General features: G+C 37.9%; 1 protein-coding gene across 1 annotated transcript in view; it reads left to right on the top strand.

The window, feature by feature from the left end:
- The window catches only part of LOC123767402 (alpha-2-macroglobulin receptor-associated protein), an 18,618-nt gene extending 4,325 nt beyond the window's left edge, over nucleotides 1-14,293 (top strand). Inside the window, exons 2-7 of the mRNA XM_045757084.2 lie at nucleotides 712-853; nucleotides 1,232-1,396; nucleotides 6,320-6,427; nucleotides 7,618-7,708; nucleotides 8,477-8,633; nucleotides 9,182-14,293. Of these exons, the coding sequence (XP_045613040.2) occupies nucleotides 712-853; nucleotides 1,232-1,396; nucleotides 6,320-6,427; nucleotides 7,618-7,708; nucleotides 8,477-8,633; nucleotides 9,182-9,400 (882 nt within the window). The 3' untranslated portion in view covers nucleotides 9,401-14,293. The remainder of the gene's footprint in view (nucleotides 1-711; nucleotides 854-1,231; nucleotides 1,397-6,319; nucleotides 6,428-7,617; nucleotides 7,709-8,476; nucleotides 8,634-9,181) is intronic.
- The last annotated feature ends 385 nt before the right edge of the window (nucleotides 14,294-14,678 follow it).

The following is a 14,678-nucleotide window of genomic DNA, read 5'->3' as shown; positions in this document are numbered from 1 at the left end:
ATAAATAATTTCCATTAACAATATTTCAGTCTGATAAAAACTCACTCTTGTGTATTTGTGAAATTTATGTAGAGAATTATACAGTCTTTCACACTCTCCTGAATGCTTTGTCAAGGTCTGAGTACAATATGTTCTTAGGATGAGACTTAATCTCGACAACTAATGAAACTCGTCCTTACCACATACTTGGACCTTGACAAAGCACTCGGGAGAGTGTGAAAAACTGTAAATTCTTTACATAAATTTCACAAATACCCAAGTGTGGATTTTTATCCTATGTTATTCTGGCTGTTAAAGGACATTACCATTTGTACTTAATATTTCAGTCCATAAAAAGAATACTTTAAATACATTATATACACAAATTTATCATTATTTAGCCATCACTGTAGTATTACATTGTAAAATGAAGATATATTACAGTACAGTACAGTATAGTGAAATGTTCACAAGCACATGTAAATGTAAAATTAGGAAATTAGAGGAAAAAAATTAGAGGAGCAGAAACCATAAACAAATATTAGTAATACAGTGGAAAAACAGCAGTCATTGAAACAGTATGGTTTAAGCACCTGAGCATACCAGGTACATGGTGAGAGTGTGAATATGGTCAATGAATAAAGAACCCTGCATGCCTGTGTCATTTTGTGTTGGATAAAATCTGTATACAGTACAGTATACCATAAAAAAATACTTTTTTCTTTTTAACAGAGACTGTCTGAAACTAAGTTGAAGTCGCTTTTCTCAGAGCTTAAAGTGCAAGACAAGGAGGAAATGACTCTGAAAAAACTAAAAGCAAATGCATTAGACAAGGAAGGACTAAAAGAAGCAGAACTACGGAAAAAACTAAGAGGTTGGTTAAATAATTGCTTACTGATTTATATGCTTTATTTGTAAGGCATTAGTTCTAATTTTAAGTGCAATGTATGCATTATTACAATGTTGTAAATTATTTAAAACAGACTGTCCGATTCTGTCCACAAAATGTAATAGTTTTTTTTTTTTTTAATTTGTTGCAGATTAATGAAATACGAACAAAAATATTTTACTTTTATTAATAGCAGATGACAAATAAATATTGGATAATTTAATTATTTGGCTAGTACAGGTGTACCCAAATGTCTGGTGAACAGAGTTTTGAATATCTGTAAGTACTGTACAATTGGTAGCGCAGTTAAGGAGAGGGATTATAAAGTGAAGTTGCTTGTTAATTGTTATTTTTGTTTTATAGGAATAATGATAAGATACAATTTGAGTGATGATCTCCGAGATAAATCAGCTGACAGTAAGGAGTCGTATATGAACGAGGTGACTGATCAGAAGATTCTGAAAGCTATATTCAAGGATAAGAAACTGAACAAGTTATGGGCTAAAGCTGAAAGTTCTGGATTTTCAGGTAATGATTGAAACATTCTGTTTAAATTCTGGCTTTTTATCATATTTTGTTATGAAATATTCATGTACTGTACAGAGTACAGTATGTTGAACAAACTGAAAATATATGATTACAGTAACAGCCATTTGTACTATACAACCAACTGTAATGGCTGCTTAGTATGTAAGAGCAATTGGATAATTATATAATTAATTAAAATTAAAATTTTTGTTCCACCAAAATTTAAAAATTTAATATTTTACAGTTTCCTGCATCACATTTGCTTGTTCACTCCAGAATGTTGTTATTTTACTGTGTAGATTTGGTACCTGGTTCTCCAGTATTTTCCACATGTATATTATTTGATATCTCTTGTCTCCTTTCAAGAGAGTACGTTTGGAGAGCACTGAGACAATCCCAATAATTTAGGTGCTCTATCGTGTCTTTGTATGGCCATATATGTTCTCTGTACTCCCTCTATTTCAGCAATCTCTCCTGCTCTGAAGGGGAAAGTGAGTACAGTACTGAGCAGTATTCAAGATGGGACAACACAAGTGATTTGAATAGTACCTGTACAACCATTGTGATGGGATCCCTGGATTTAAAAGTTCTTGTAATCCACCCTATCATTTTTCTGGTTGATGCAATATTTGCTTGGTTATGCTCCCTAAACATTAGGTCGTCAGATATCATTATTCCCAAATCCTTTACATGCTACTTTCTTACTATGGGAGACTTGATTGGGTTTTCTACCCCTTATTATGTTTAAGATCCTCATTTTTATTGTACCTGAGTACAGTACCTGGAATTTATCATTGTTAAATATCATACTATTTTCTGCTGCCCAATTGAAAACTTTATTAATATCTGCTGGTAGTTTTTCAATGTCTTCAGCAGAAGTAATTTTCATGCTGATTTTTGTGTAATCTACAAAGGATGGTACGAAGCTGCGACTTTTTTTTTTTATCTTTATCTGATATGAGAATAAGGAAAAGTAGTGGTGCAAGGATTGTACCCTGAGGTATAGAGAATCGCTTGGACTCGATTTTATATTGTTGACTGTTGCTATTTGTATTCTGTTCGACAGAAAATTGAGTATCCACCATCCTACTTAACCAGTTATTCCCATTGACCTCATTTTGTGTGCTATCACTCCATGGTTACATTTATTGAATGCCTTTGCGAAGTTCGCGTATACCACATCTGCATTCTGTTTTTCTTCTAATGCCTTAGTGATTTTGTTGTAATGGTCAAGTAGCTGTGAGAGGCATGATCTTCCCACTCTAAATCCATGTTGGCATATGTTGTGGAGGTCATTGGTTTCCATGATACTGGTAGCCTGACTGTAACACTGTAAAAGTGTTTGGGTTAGTTTATTTAAAATATATATAGAGTACACGAGTCACAGACAAGGATCTGAGAGGCGCCAGTTGTCTGCCTGAGATCTCACACCTCTAACCGTTAATGACCCCAAGTGACCTGAGGTCAGATCATGATAATTTCACCTTGCTTCCGCTAAGCGTATAATTGGAGCCGGGTAGCCTTCAAACATGCCGACGTTTAAGGAGTGGCTTGGTAGTGCCGGAGGCTATCTACTTGTGGGCGGAGTTAGCTACTAGGTTCCCCAATATAAACTCGGAGAGCTATCGAGCATTAAGCAATAGGAGACCGGCCAGCGGAGCAGAGCAGAGGCCAGCCGTCGAGATAGGCCGTCACCAGACGGGGGGTGACGCTGCCTGAAAATTGCAGACCCCCCCCTCTCTATTCAACTTAGACTCAGTCCTCGGTGAGTGAACATTAAGGTGACTTGTCGTGTTTTACAAGTGTTGTGTGATGATCAGGGGCAGTCAAGTTGTAGGGTTCTCGAATTCTTGGATGATGACTCACTTTGCATATTAAACTGGAACATTTTAATTGAATTTTAAATTATGATACTTCATGTGAAATATAATTATGAATTTATTATTTAAATTGTGTTTAACTTTGTTCCCTAGAGATTTTGAGTTGAGGTGAGAAAGCCTCTGTGATTACTGGTTTCATGATATTAATGAGTACATGTTTGGAGTTGATACATGGTAATAACATCTTTTGAGAATATTGTGATACAGACAAGTTCCATTCCTTGTCTTGTATGTAATGATCATGAATGGATGGTGGCAGTATTTCGTCTTCTACTATCTACTCTTCTACTTCTATCTACTCTTCTACTTCTACCTATCTACACCTCTCCCTCCACCCTTCTCTAAACTCTCACTTTCAACTAATGACCTTCCTCGCTCCTCCCACCTCTCTGCCTCTCACCCCAAACCCTCACTAATTACTTCACTATTCATTTCTTTCCTTTCGTTTCCTCTTATACGTTTGTGGCAATGATTCTGTATTCTAGAGTTCTCTCTAGAGTTTCGGGTAACTGATCAAGTGACGGCGCCTTGTAGTCTTAGCACCTAGGTAGTCGAATACCTAGGTTACAAGGTGTTGAACGAGAGAGGTTGCCTTAGGAACTCTGGGAGTGCTCTAGAATAGTTAGCTAACTGGGGACGGGATAACGGACTAGAGAGAGCTGTTTCCCCCGGCCTCGTTAGTTAACTGGGGGGTGGTATAATGGATAAGATAGAGCTATTTCCCCCACCCCCCGTTACATGACTCCTGATCATTCTCTCGAATACTTTTATTATGTGCAAGTGGTCTATAATTCTTTGCCAATGCTTTGCTCCCTCCTTTGTGTAGAGGGGCTATGTCTGCTGATTTATGCACATCTGGTATCTCCCTTGTGCCCAAGCTTTTTCTCCACACTATACCGAGTGCCTGTGCTACTGACACTTTGCATTCCTTTATAAATGTTGAATTTCATGAGTCTAGGCCTGGGGCTGAGTGCATGGGCTTGTTGTCAATTTCTCTTTCAAAATCTGCTACGCTCGTGTTGATATCAGTTATATTTACAAGGATTTGGATATCACGCATAAAGAAGTTGTCTGTATTTTCCACTTTCATGCTGTTTATTGCAAAAGCAGTATGAGGACATAAATATGTTCTCATACTCCACATTCTCATATAAATACTGTACAGACTAGTGTCGTCAACTAAACCTCATGACACTAGAAGATGCACCGCTTGCTGTCACACCTTGAGTCACATCCCTGACTCACGGTCACTGATTCTGTCCACAAAGTAGTAGGTATCCAAATGTACTACACTTCCTCAACATTGTTTGGTGGACACAAGTAGCTGTGTCCGAGCTGGACGAGCGTAGCTCTCATCCTGTAACTACACTTGGGTAATTACAAAATCACAGCAATACAGTACTGCAGGATGGCAACTTGTAATTCACTGCTCACCTTGTCACTCTCCCTGCTGATCAGGATTGGCCCTAAAAACAACATGCAGTTAGTAGAGGTTTAAGTTGTGAAGCAACCATACACTCTGGCCCTCCTGCCCAGTTGTAGAACTTGAGGCTCTGGTCCCTGATCACCTAGATCTCCTGACTTGCACTTCAATTTGCAAAATCTAGGAACTGCTTAATAAATCTTCTCCGAGAAGACGTACAGAGCATCTCCGTATATGCACCAACAATTCTTTCTTGTTGGCCATGGTGCATACACATCATTAGTCAAATTTCTGGAGCTCTCTTCAGTGATATCTCTCTGCACAAAGTTAAGAGACTACAGTGTCTTCCTGCTCGCTTGGGAAACACCACTCAGGCTCTTCACTGGTCTCATGACCTCAGGTCACTGCTCAATTGGCTAATCTCCCTTTTATGCAACCAGTCGTCTTACTCCTCCACATCTGAGGATTCCAGTGTTGTTGCATCTCCTAAAATCTTTGTGTGAATTCTTTACTCTACAGGGCCTGATGCCTGCCACGTTGCATCACTGACTAGGTTTCTCTCTCTCTGCATGAACTTAGAAACTATATAAATAAAATTTTTAGGCTTACTGCCTCCTCACATTCTGAACATAAACCTGGGGGCCATCATATATGCTTACAGATGGGAGTATTACTAGGTGAGAGATGCATGTAAATGGACAGTACATATAAGGTCTTGCATGTTTTGTATGTATACAACGTATGTTTTTCTTTAATTCTTTATCTGTATCTATCAATGTATAATTTACTCTATCTTAAGCCAGAAAAATAGAAGATCAACATTTTAGCAACCAGACCAGGATGTTGACAATATGGAAGGGTCTATCGAACTGGTACTCAATTAGAACTAAAGAAAAATCGCAAACACGTACATTCGTACCTATGTACAGTATATATTTATGCTCATACATATGTAAGCAAGAATCTGGATTCGGTCTGGAATTATGATACAGTGTCTGGATTTTGGAGAGAGCATTGTTTTACCAAATTTTATAAATAACTTTGTGAAATCTTACGCTTGTTTGTACCCGTGAGCGTAAAAAGTTTTTACTTTGCTCATATTTTTCAAGTTTATACTTGTTTCACACCGTTTTTTTTGTTTGTATAGTGTTCGGAATAAAATTCTCTACACAGACATATGCATATAAATGTAGAATCATGATCGCGGCCAACACAAGAGTGTGTGGAGTGGGCGGTTACCCTCATTGTGCCACCAACTCAATAGTCTCTCCTCTAAGTTACAATACATTGCCGTTTTCTCAAATAGGCACTGTGCCTATTAGAGAAAACGAAAATTTAATGGCAAACATATTCATACAAACCCCAAGTCGATCGAGTAGTATATACCCAATATAACACGGACCGTAAATTTACGTCGTGATCCGACAAGCGCTTATCTAAACCGCCCGTAATTCCAAGTGAAGTTCTCAGAAAAGTGTTAAGAGCAAAAATTATTACTTTATTACCTTATAAGAACTTGGTAGAGTAGTTTATCTTAAATATATATGTATAATTTTGCTAATTGAATATTTTCTGTTCATCTACGTATAGTGATCAAGTTTCAATTTGATTACATTGCAGATTCCGAGTTGAAGGCTCTTAAAGAGGAGTTCCAACATCATCAGGAGAAAATTGATGACTACTATTCTTTAATCAATGTTGCCTCTGTCAAGATGGAGAAGGAGCAGAGTAAGTACTGCTGTACAGTATTTTTATACTAATTGTAAATCAAAAGCCATCTTTATCATTATTTCAAGAACTTATTGTATTTATTGAACTTATTACAAAAAAAGGCTTCTTAAATGGGATGTTTTTCCTGTAGTTTATGACTGTTCACATAAATGAATGAGTTAATAAATATAGACGTGTTCATTCATATACAGTGGAACCTCGGTTGCCGAACGTTCCTCTTTACAAATTTTTTGGGTTACAAGCTCAATTTCTTCATAAAATTTGAATTGATTTACGAGCTTTGCCTCGCTTTGCGAGTTTGTTGATACACGTATGGGTCGACCGAGCACATGGTTCCTGGTGGCACGGGTGACCGCGCTTCAGTTTACCAGTGCCTCCTGCCTAGTGATGATCGCGCTTGAATTCTTTGTAAAGAATTTTATTGTTTTTCAGCTTTTTGGTTTCTTAACATAAAAGTAATTATTATATACCATGCCATCGGTCCCAAGAAAGTCAGTGGTAAGGTTCAACCTAAGAAAACACATGTGAGGATGACCATAGAGGAAAAACAAGTCTCTATTGAAAGGTTCTTAGTGAGACAAACAAGCAGTGAGCCACAAGCAGGTCCTAGTGATACTCCTGCAAAATATAGGAGAGAGTGAGTACCCCAGAGAAATCATCACTGCCTGATGTTATAATGGAAGTGGACTTCCCTTCCAAACACTAACACCTCTCCTCCTCCTCCCCACCTTCTCACTGTTTTCCATACACCAACAAGAGGTAATTAAGGTAAGTTATAACTTGGACATACTCTAGTACAAAATATTTGTGTGTATTATGTATGAAATGAATTTTGAAGTTAATATTTTTGGGAATGTGGAACGGATTAATTCAATTTACATTATTTCTTAAGGGAAAATTTGTTTCGGTTTGCGGATTTTCGGTTAACGAGCTGTCTCTGGGAACAGATTAAATTCGAAAACCAAGTTACCACTGTATACAGTATGCCTAATAACATAAGTTCCCTAAACAAAATTAAGTAGTACATTAACTTCCACAAATGAAAATGCATTCAGTAAATGGGAGAAAGAAAAAATAGTTGAAAGGGTTTGAATACTGCAAAAAATATGTTAAAAAATGATATAATGTTCAGTATTAGGAGATTTAATTGAAATTTTCCTAATGTTTTTTTAATATTTTTTCTTCAGACAACCTTGAAAATGATATTAAGCGATTTGATACCTTACAAGAGTTGGAGGCTTCAGCAAAATCATCAAATGACCCTTCAAACACACTGAGGTACGTTAAACAAAAAATGATGCATAGACATTTAATGATGTGCAAATGCAAACAGAAGGTGCTGGTTAACAAACTGAAGCACTTGGACTGGGTGAATATAAACAAAGCACAAAATTAGTTTAGTTTTAAATGAATGTGAAATGCTCCATGCTGATCAGATCACTCGTATGCTGCATAAGATGAACTCTTAGAATATTCTTGTGAACTGGTTCATGATGGAGGCTATCTTGAGGTTAACTTGAGATGATTTCAGGGTTTAGCGTTCCTGTGACTCTTTCCTCGACCAGGCCTCCTTTTTGTTGGCAGTGATATTCTGCACCATTGCAGCAGAGAGCTTTTCAAATATTCCTGACAGATTATATGTGTACAGGTACTAGGAAGGCTCTGGAGAGGAGTTCAGTCCTGGCCAGAATGACAACATAAAGTACAGCAGTAAACATATTTCAAGCACTAAATAGTATTAGAGAGGCTTAGTAGCACCCTAACCTAGCTGCTAATTTTGCAATTATCAACCGAGACTAAACTACCTATAGAAGGCACCAACTTTCTATAGGTGGTTTAGAAGGAATTCAGCCAATCTGAATTCAGTATCACCTGAAAATGATTAAAAGAAAGCAACACTGTATTGTATATTTAATTGAATTTCATTAATTTCCTGTCATTTAACATTGGTAATAAAATTGGTAATAAATCTTGTATTGGTCCATCTCTTTTTGAAAGCCTTACTAGTTAAAATGGTGACAATTTCTAAGGTATATTCTTCCTCAGGGAGAAGCACAGAGAGCTGAAGGATGGCTATGATCATTTACACAAAGTAGCAACAACAGGACCCAATAGCAAGGAGTTCATTGAGCCCAAAGTTGCTGGGCTGTGGAAACTGGCAATCCGGGGTGACTTCACTCAAGAAGAGCTGGAATCATTACATGTATGTAGTCATACTACTTTCACTTACACATTGGTTACATAAAAAGTAAATTTATTTTGTTATCATGTTAGATTGCTGTAGGCATTGCAGGTATATAATTAAAAATGTCTCATTAAATGAAGGTGAATAAGCTTATTTATAATGTTTGTCTTTAATTACACGCGTTCTGTCAATTCCTGTATTATTATATGCTATTCATATTATTGGTACAGGCTTCTTCTAATTTGCTTGTTAATGGGTTATTCAGATTTGATGGTATGCAGGTAAGCACTTTTGTACCTTGTTTTTATTTGTGTGGGTTAAGTTTGAGTGGTATGCAGGTTGAACACAGATTAATATGGGTAATCCCCAGTTATCAGGTCACCTGCATTCTGGGCAGTGCCACACTCTCAAGCTATATCATTGAAGGTATTAAAGAAATAAATTTTGATGTATACATGTGTCTTAAGATTACCCCCCTCTCACTTGAGTATTGTATAAAAAAATGCAACTGCATGATATCAGTGCAAGAGTAATATATATCATAACAATTTTTATTTTTGTTACAGACTGAGCTGAAACACTATGAACACCGTTTATTGAAGGTACGGCACATGACGGGCCAAATTAATGTATTGCAAGAGCGTGCTGGTGATGACATTGAGAAGCTCCAGTCTACAGAGGGCCAACGAATTATACAAGAACGGCTTGTAAAACAACAGCGAAAGGTAGAAAAATTACATGAAGATCTGGAAATGAGGATCCTTCAGAGACATTTGGAACTATAACCTATTACATCATTTATTGGAATCTCACTAATTCCTAGTTGGAGGTGAAATCAAAGTTTTCCATTTGCTACTCCTTGTATATTACAGTGGTTAGAATAGCTTTTCCCGAGAGTATATATATACTGTGTGTGTGTGCATGCCTACAAAAAGTGTTCAACACTGAATCAGAACATAAAACTGCTGTGACATTTTTGCAAATGTGGCAGAGTGATTGACACACACACACACACACACACCGGTAGAAGCAAATATATGTAGCAGGAGCCCGTAATGATTATTGCATCAGACAGTCTTGTCATAGATACTAAGAGGAGAAGTAGTAGTCTTTTGTTTTCCATTTTCTATAGTGTACAAGAAGTTGCAAATAGAAGAGCTGCCAACAATTTGGAAGAAAGCCAGTGTAGTGTCAATAGACAAGGGAGATAGACACCCCCAAACTATGGGCCAGTGTCCCTAACTTTCATAAGATACAAAGTGAAAAAGAAACTACTTAATAGCATATCTGGAAAGAAGATACTTTATAATACTGCTCCAGCACAGGTTTAGGTGTGGTAAATATTCTTATAAACCCGATTGAATTCCATGACCTGGCAACAAATAGAAATCAGACAAGACAGAGACTGATGGGGCAGATGACATATTTAGTGATTCTCAGAAAGCACAGTATTCCACAATAAAATAGTGCAGTGTATGAGTTGGAGAAGCAGGCAGGATTCACAGAAGATACAGAAACATCTAAAAAACAAAAGACAGTCATGTTGAGGGGGGAGATCCGAGTGATGACATGTCATCGATAAAGTCCCAAATGGGTCAGTATTGGCCTATCCTATTCCTGATATATGTAAATGCTCTTCCAGAGAAGATAGACTCGTTCCTTTCAATGTTTGCTGGTGACAAAATTTGAGGACATGCCAACAAATAGCTTCTAGTTTAATTCAAGAGAGGTTACATAAATCAAACTGGGTGCAGGGAAAGTGACTGGACTCAAGGTAACAAATGAGAGATGAAACTCGGGCAGGGAGGACACTTGGAATGATATCCCACTGAACGTGTCTACCAGTGCCCAGGTGAAATGGATATCAGCAGTGTTTACTAGTTGGTCAACAGAACTGCTTTTAAAAATCTCATAAAGAAATAATTGAGGACCTTATATAAGAAAATAAGCTATTATTTTGGATGGACAAAGGTAGGTGGACATGGAAACTACCAAAATGAGCCACGAACATTAGAACAAATTGGTTCAGCGTTTGAGCAGTACACAAATGGAATGTACTCTATGTAAAGTGGTGGAGGTAGACTATCCACATTTTCAAATATACATATGATAGAACTTATTAAATTCAGAAACCTGTACACCAGTTAATTGAAGGTTGAGTAAGACCAACAAGATAAAGCTCAACTTCTGCATGCACAATTATGTGAGCACATACATACTGTTATTATTTAACACATATATTCAGGAAGTCTGTTCAGCTAGCTCATTATCTAGTTTTTGGATGATGTTACTCTGGGTGGTTCCTCAGATTTCATCCTGGAAAACCCCAGGAAAATCCAGGATCAAGGAACCAACCTAGGCCTCACTCTGAACCCTTAAAAATGCAAAATAGTCACTTCCAACTTGAATACCATAAATAAAGTAAGTCATTTTGCTGAATGCTCAAATAGTTAATCCTGAGTCCAGCACACTTTTTGAAGCTTCCCTTGTATTGAATGCTGTTGATGAAATCCTTGAAAAGAAAATAGCTGACTTAAAAGAAAATGAACGACAGGATTACTAACATTGATACTTGTAATGCATTTTACTGCTTTGCCAAGTGCTTAATCTTTTCCTAGCTAATCTACTTTTTAAGGTGTTCTTCTCACAATAGACCCAAGCTAAGTGAGTATGATAACTTGCCTAGTTCCATATGAGGCCTCAACCTTTCTCTCGACTCTGTGGAAAAAAGTCACTCGTCCTGTCAGACTTGGTGGATTTTGTCTCTGCATGGCTTCCCAGATTGCGGAACCAGCCTTTTAATCCTCCACAGCATCTAACCTAATCAAGGAAATCCTACCAAAGGCCTTTTGAGATTTAGCAATGGTTCAGTATCCAACCCACATATAATTCATTCCCGAGTTGGACACTTGTAGTTCCAGTTCCTTGACCAGCTCCATCGAAAGCTAACAAGTAGTACAGCTGAAACAGCGTCATGGAAAATGCAGCTATAATCTTGCTCCAGGTCACACAAGCACTTCATGATGATGCTCACATTACAAGTCCAGTGCTTCCTATACAGGGGGGATTTCATTTGGTGATCCCTGTGTTTGCAACAGGCATGCCCCTCAAACTAATGGAAATCTACCTCACTGCCCAAATCCCCACATTATATAAGTGTACTTGTGGCAAGACAGAAGCAAAAGAAAATTGGCTGCATAGTTTGAATAGCAAACACCCCAAGTGATGGCACATACGACAGTGAACAGTTGGTATCAAGAGGAGCTTCACCACTGCCCAGTGCCCATTAGAGATATAGCATGTTTTCTAATGTTCCATAATACTGCTAACACTGTTGGTATCCAGATGGAATTATATTACTGTACATCCATGGCAGAATGGTAGGCAGCTGGTGTGGGAGTACACATACATATCCTCCCTAGCTAACACATTGACTTCACATATCAGGCAGACGGAATTGCCACACACGGGAAAATTGCAGAGTCAAATAAGTACAGGAATCTGGACCACAAATACAAATATTTTTCCCTGTAGGACTAGGGTCTCAAACCCTGGAAGAAAAAAACCAAAAGATTCCTCAAAAATTAGATTTCCAGGTTCATAGAAACAATAAGACCCCAAGAGTGGTCAGCTTCTTGTTCCAGCTCCTTAGCCAGGCACTGCAGTGGTAAAATGCCCACTGCATTCTTGGTTCCTGCCTGACATCCAAGAATCTCCAAGAGCTTTATAGCTTGCAATATATATCTTAGTGTTCCATTTTTGTATTATAAACCTTAAAAATGTGGTGGTAGAAGACAATATACAGGAGTACACATAGGTGTCTACAAGGTTCCCTTTGAGTGCCTTTTTATTCACTTCTCTGAGGTTAAGGGTCCTCACTAATTCAACCAGTGGTGGTACCACTACTGTATATATAAATGTGTGTGCACATACATGCATATATACTGTAGAGGAGTTTAATGTTAAGCACTTTCAAAAGTATGTATTACATTCAGTTGCTACTTAAGGCAAGATCACACTGGTCCATGTTGAGGATCGTCCTCTGTTCAGGAAAGTCGGCATCCCTGCATGGTCATAGTGGTGCAAGGAAGACACTGGAAATAATAAGTTCAGTTTGGGATGACCTCTAGAAGGTTCATTCATCTACAAATTAAAGCCTTTCAATGAGACATGGAGACTACTAAGAAATGCTTTTGCTATCATTCAACTTGCTAGGTGTAATCAACAAAAACAGGATACCTGTATTTGAGTCTTCATATTTCAATTTGACTAATTACCATGTCAGTTGTTGACAGGCAAATTCCATAATTGAGTTAGACATTGTTTATCATTAGAAGCTTTGGTTACAGTTAGCAGTGGGCTAATGGTTCTAATGAGTGCCTATCATGTGTATTTATTCAAGACATTAGTGTGTGTTGATTCTTTCAGGAGCTGGTACCATCAGTACTGGTTCAGTGAATATTCTCATCTTGAAATTGCCACAACATTCGTGGCACCTTCGAACTTTTTGTCCAGGATGGGGGTATAGTATCTGTGCTGTGCACAGAGTACATTCAGTTTAAAATATCACTTGCATATGGAGGGGTGTATTGATTTGTGTACCCTCGGATTACACTTGATACTTTGTGGTTCTATCAGAATTTTTTGTTATGTATAGTCGAAGGTTTTCCTCACTCATCCTCATCTTAACACTTTCGCGCTTTAGATTAGAGATAACTCGTCACTGTTTTTTCTTACGATTCCGCATAACAGACTACTTTTCTCGTCCATCGAAAAAATATTTCTATAAATTCCATTTTTTAACCGAAATGGATGGGGATACTCTCAGATTGGCCTTAGCCTTGTGACTCAGCCTTATTGGCGTGGAACAGCGAGGAATGGCCAACAACAACAAGCATACCACATGTTCCCGACATAGATGCCAGCGCAGCTCCTCCTGCTGACGCGGCAGTTTCAACACCCGGGCCATCTGGTGCGAGGCGTCCTCTGTTCACCTCAACACCTCAAGCCCACTCATCAACCACAAATTCTGAAATGGACATTGAGGACATAGAACCACTTGATGTTTCTGATTTCATAGAAGATTCTACTACAAGTTTGGTGGTTCCTGTAGAAGGCAATATTCCTCCAGTGCATCCAAGAAATACAAGAATTATAGATTCAGAACAACGTCTCAACTACAAGTTGACGCATGAACTCGTGCACTTGGCTAAAAAAAAGAAGATGCCGTGTTTGTTTCAAGTCTGGCAAAAGGAGGGACGTGATATATGGATGTAAAACTTGTGATGTGGCACTGTGCGCTGCGCCTTGCTACACAAGGTACCACCGAAGAAAGATATTTTGGGTGGAGAAAAAATAACCACCGGCAACAGCTTCACTCCACCTAAGAAACATCAGATGAGCAACTTCAGGATCAGAAGCCTGAAGATGGTGGAGTGAAGAAAAAATGCTCAACTGTTGATCTTCAATCAACATAGACAGGGTAAGTACACCTATTTGGAATTTTTTATCATCTATAAAAAGTTATATACGTTTTGTAGAGAATTTATTTGCGAATTGTTTGGTACCAGAATGAATATTATATCACAAACTTCTATGAGTAAAAAAAAAAAAACACAAAGTATGTTTGGGGGTGTGGCGGCTGTATGGTAGTGGGTTCCCTTTAGCCGTTGATATATCCGACACGTGGGAAATATTTGTATGTATTATGTATATGTCTGTGTAGGGAATTTTACTGCGATCACTGTCATACAAATTATAAAATGTTTCAACAAGTATAAACATGACAAACATCAAGAACGAAAACAATGCGTTCGTTTCTGCCGCGAACGCATATTGAGCGACGTGGTTCTATATTTGGCGCTTCTCTTACACATGCTTTGTACAAATGTTATACATTTCATCTTATAGAAAATTTTATTGCGAACACATTGGTATAAAAAAGAAATACGTACATAGAAAAGTAGGGTCAGGAAACGTATAAATGTATAAACTTTCCAAGCATGATTTCCCCCCTGTGTTTTCGCCAGTGCGCTCGCGGCTAACTACTCTCCACTTCACACA

Source organism: Procambarus clarkii, chromosome 86, assembly GCF_040958095.1.
Source record: "Procambarus clarkii isolate CNS0578487 chromosome 86, FALCON_Pclarkii_2.0, whole genome shotgun sequence".
Lineage (NCBI taxonomy): Eukaryota > Metazoa > Arthropoda > Malacostraca > Decapoda > Cambaridae > Procambarus > Procambarus clarkii.
This window is presented reverse-complemented; position numbering and strand designations above follow the sequence as displayed.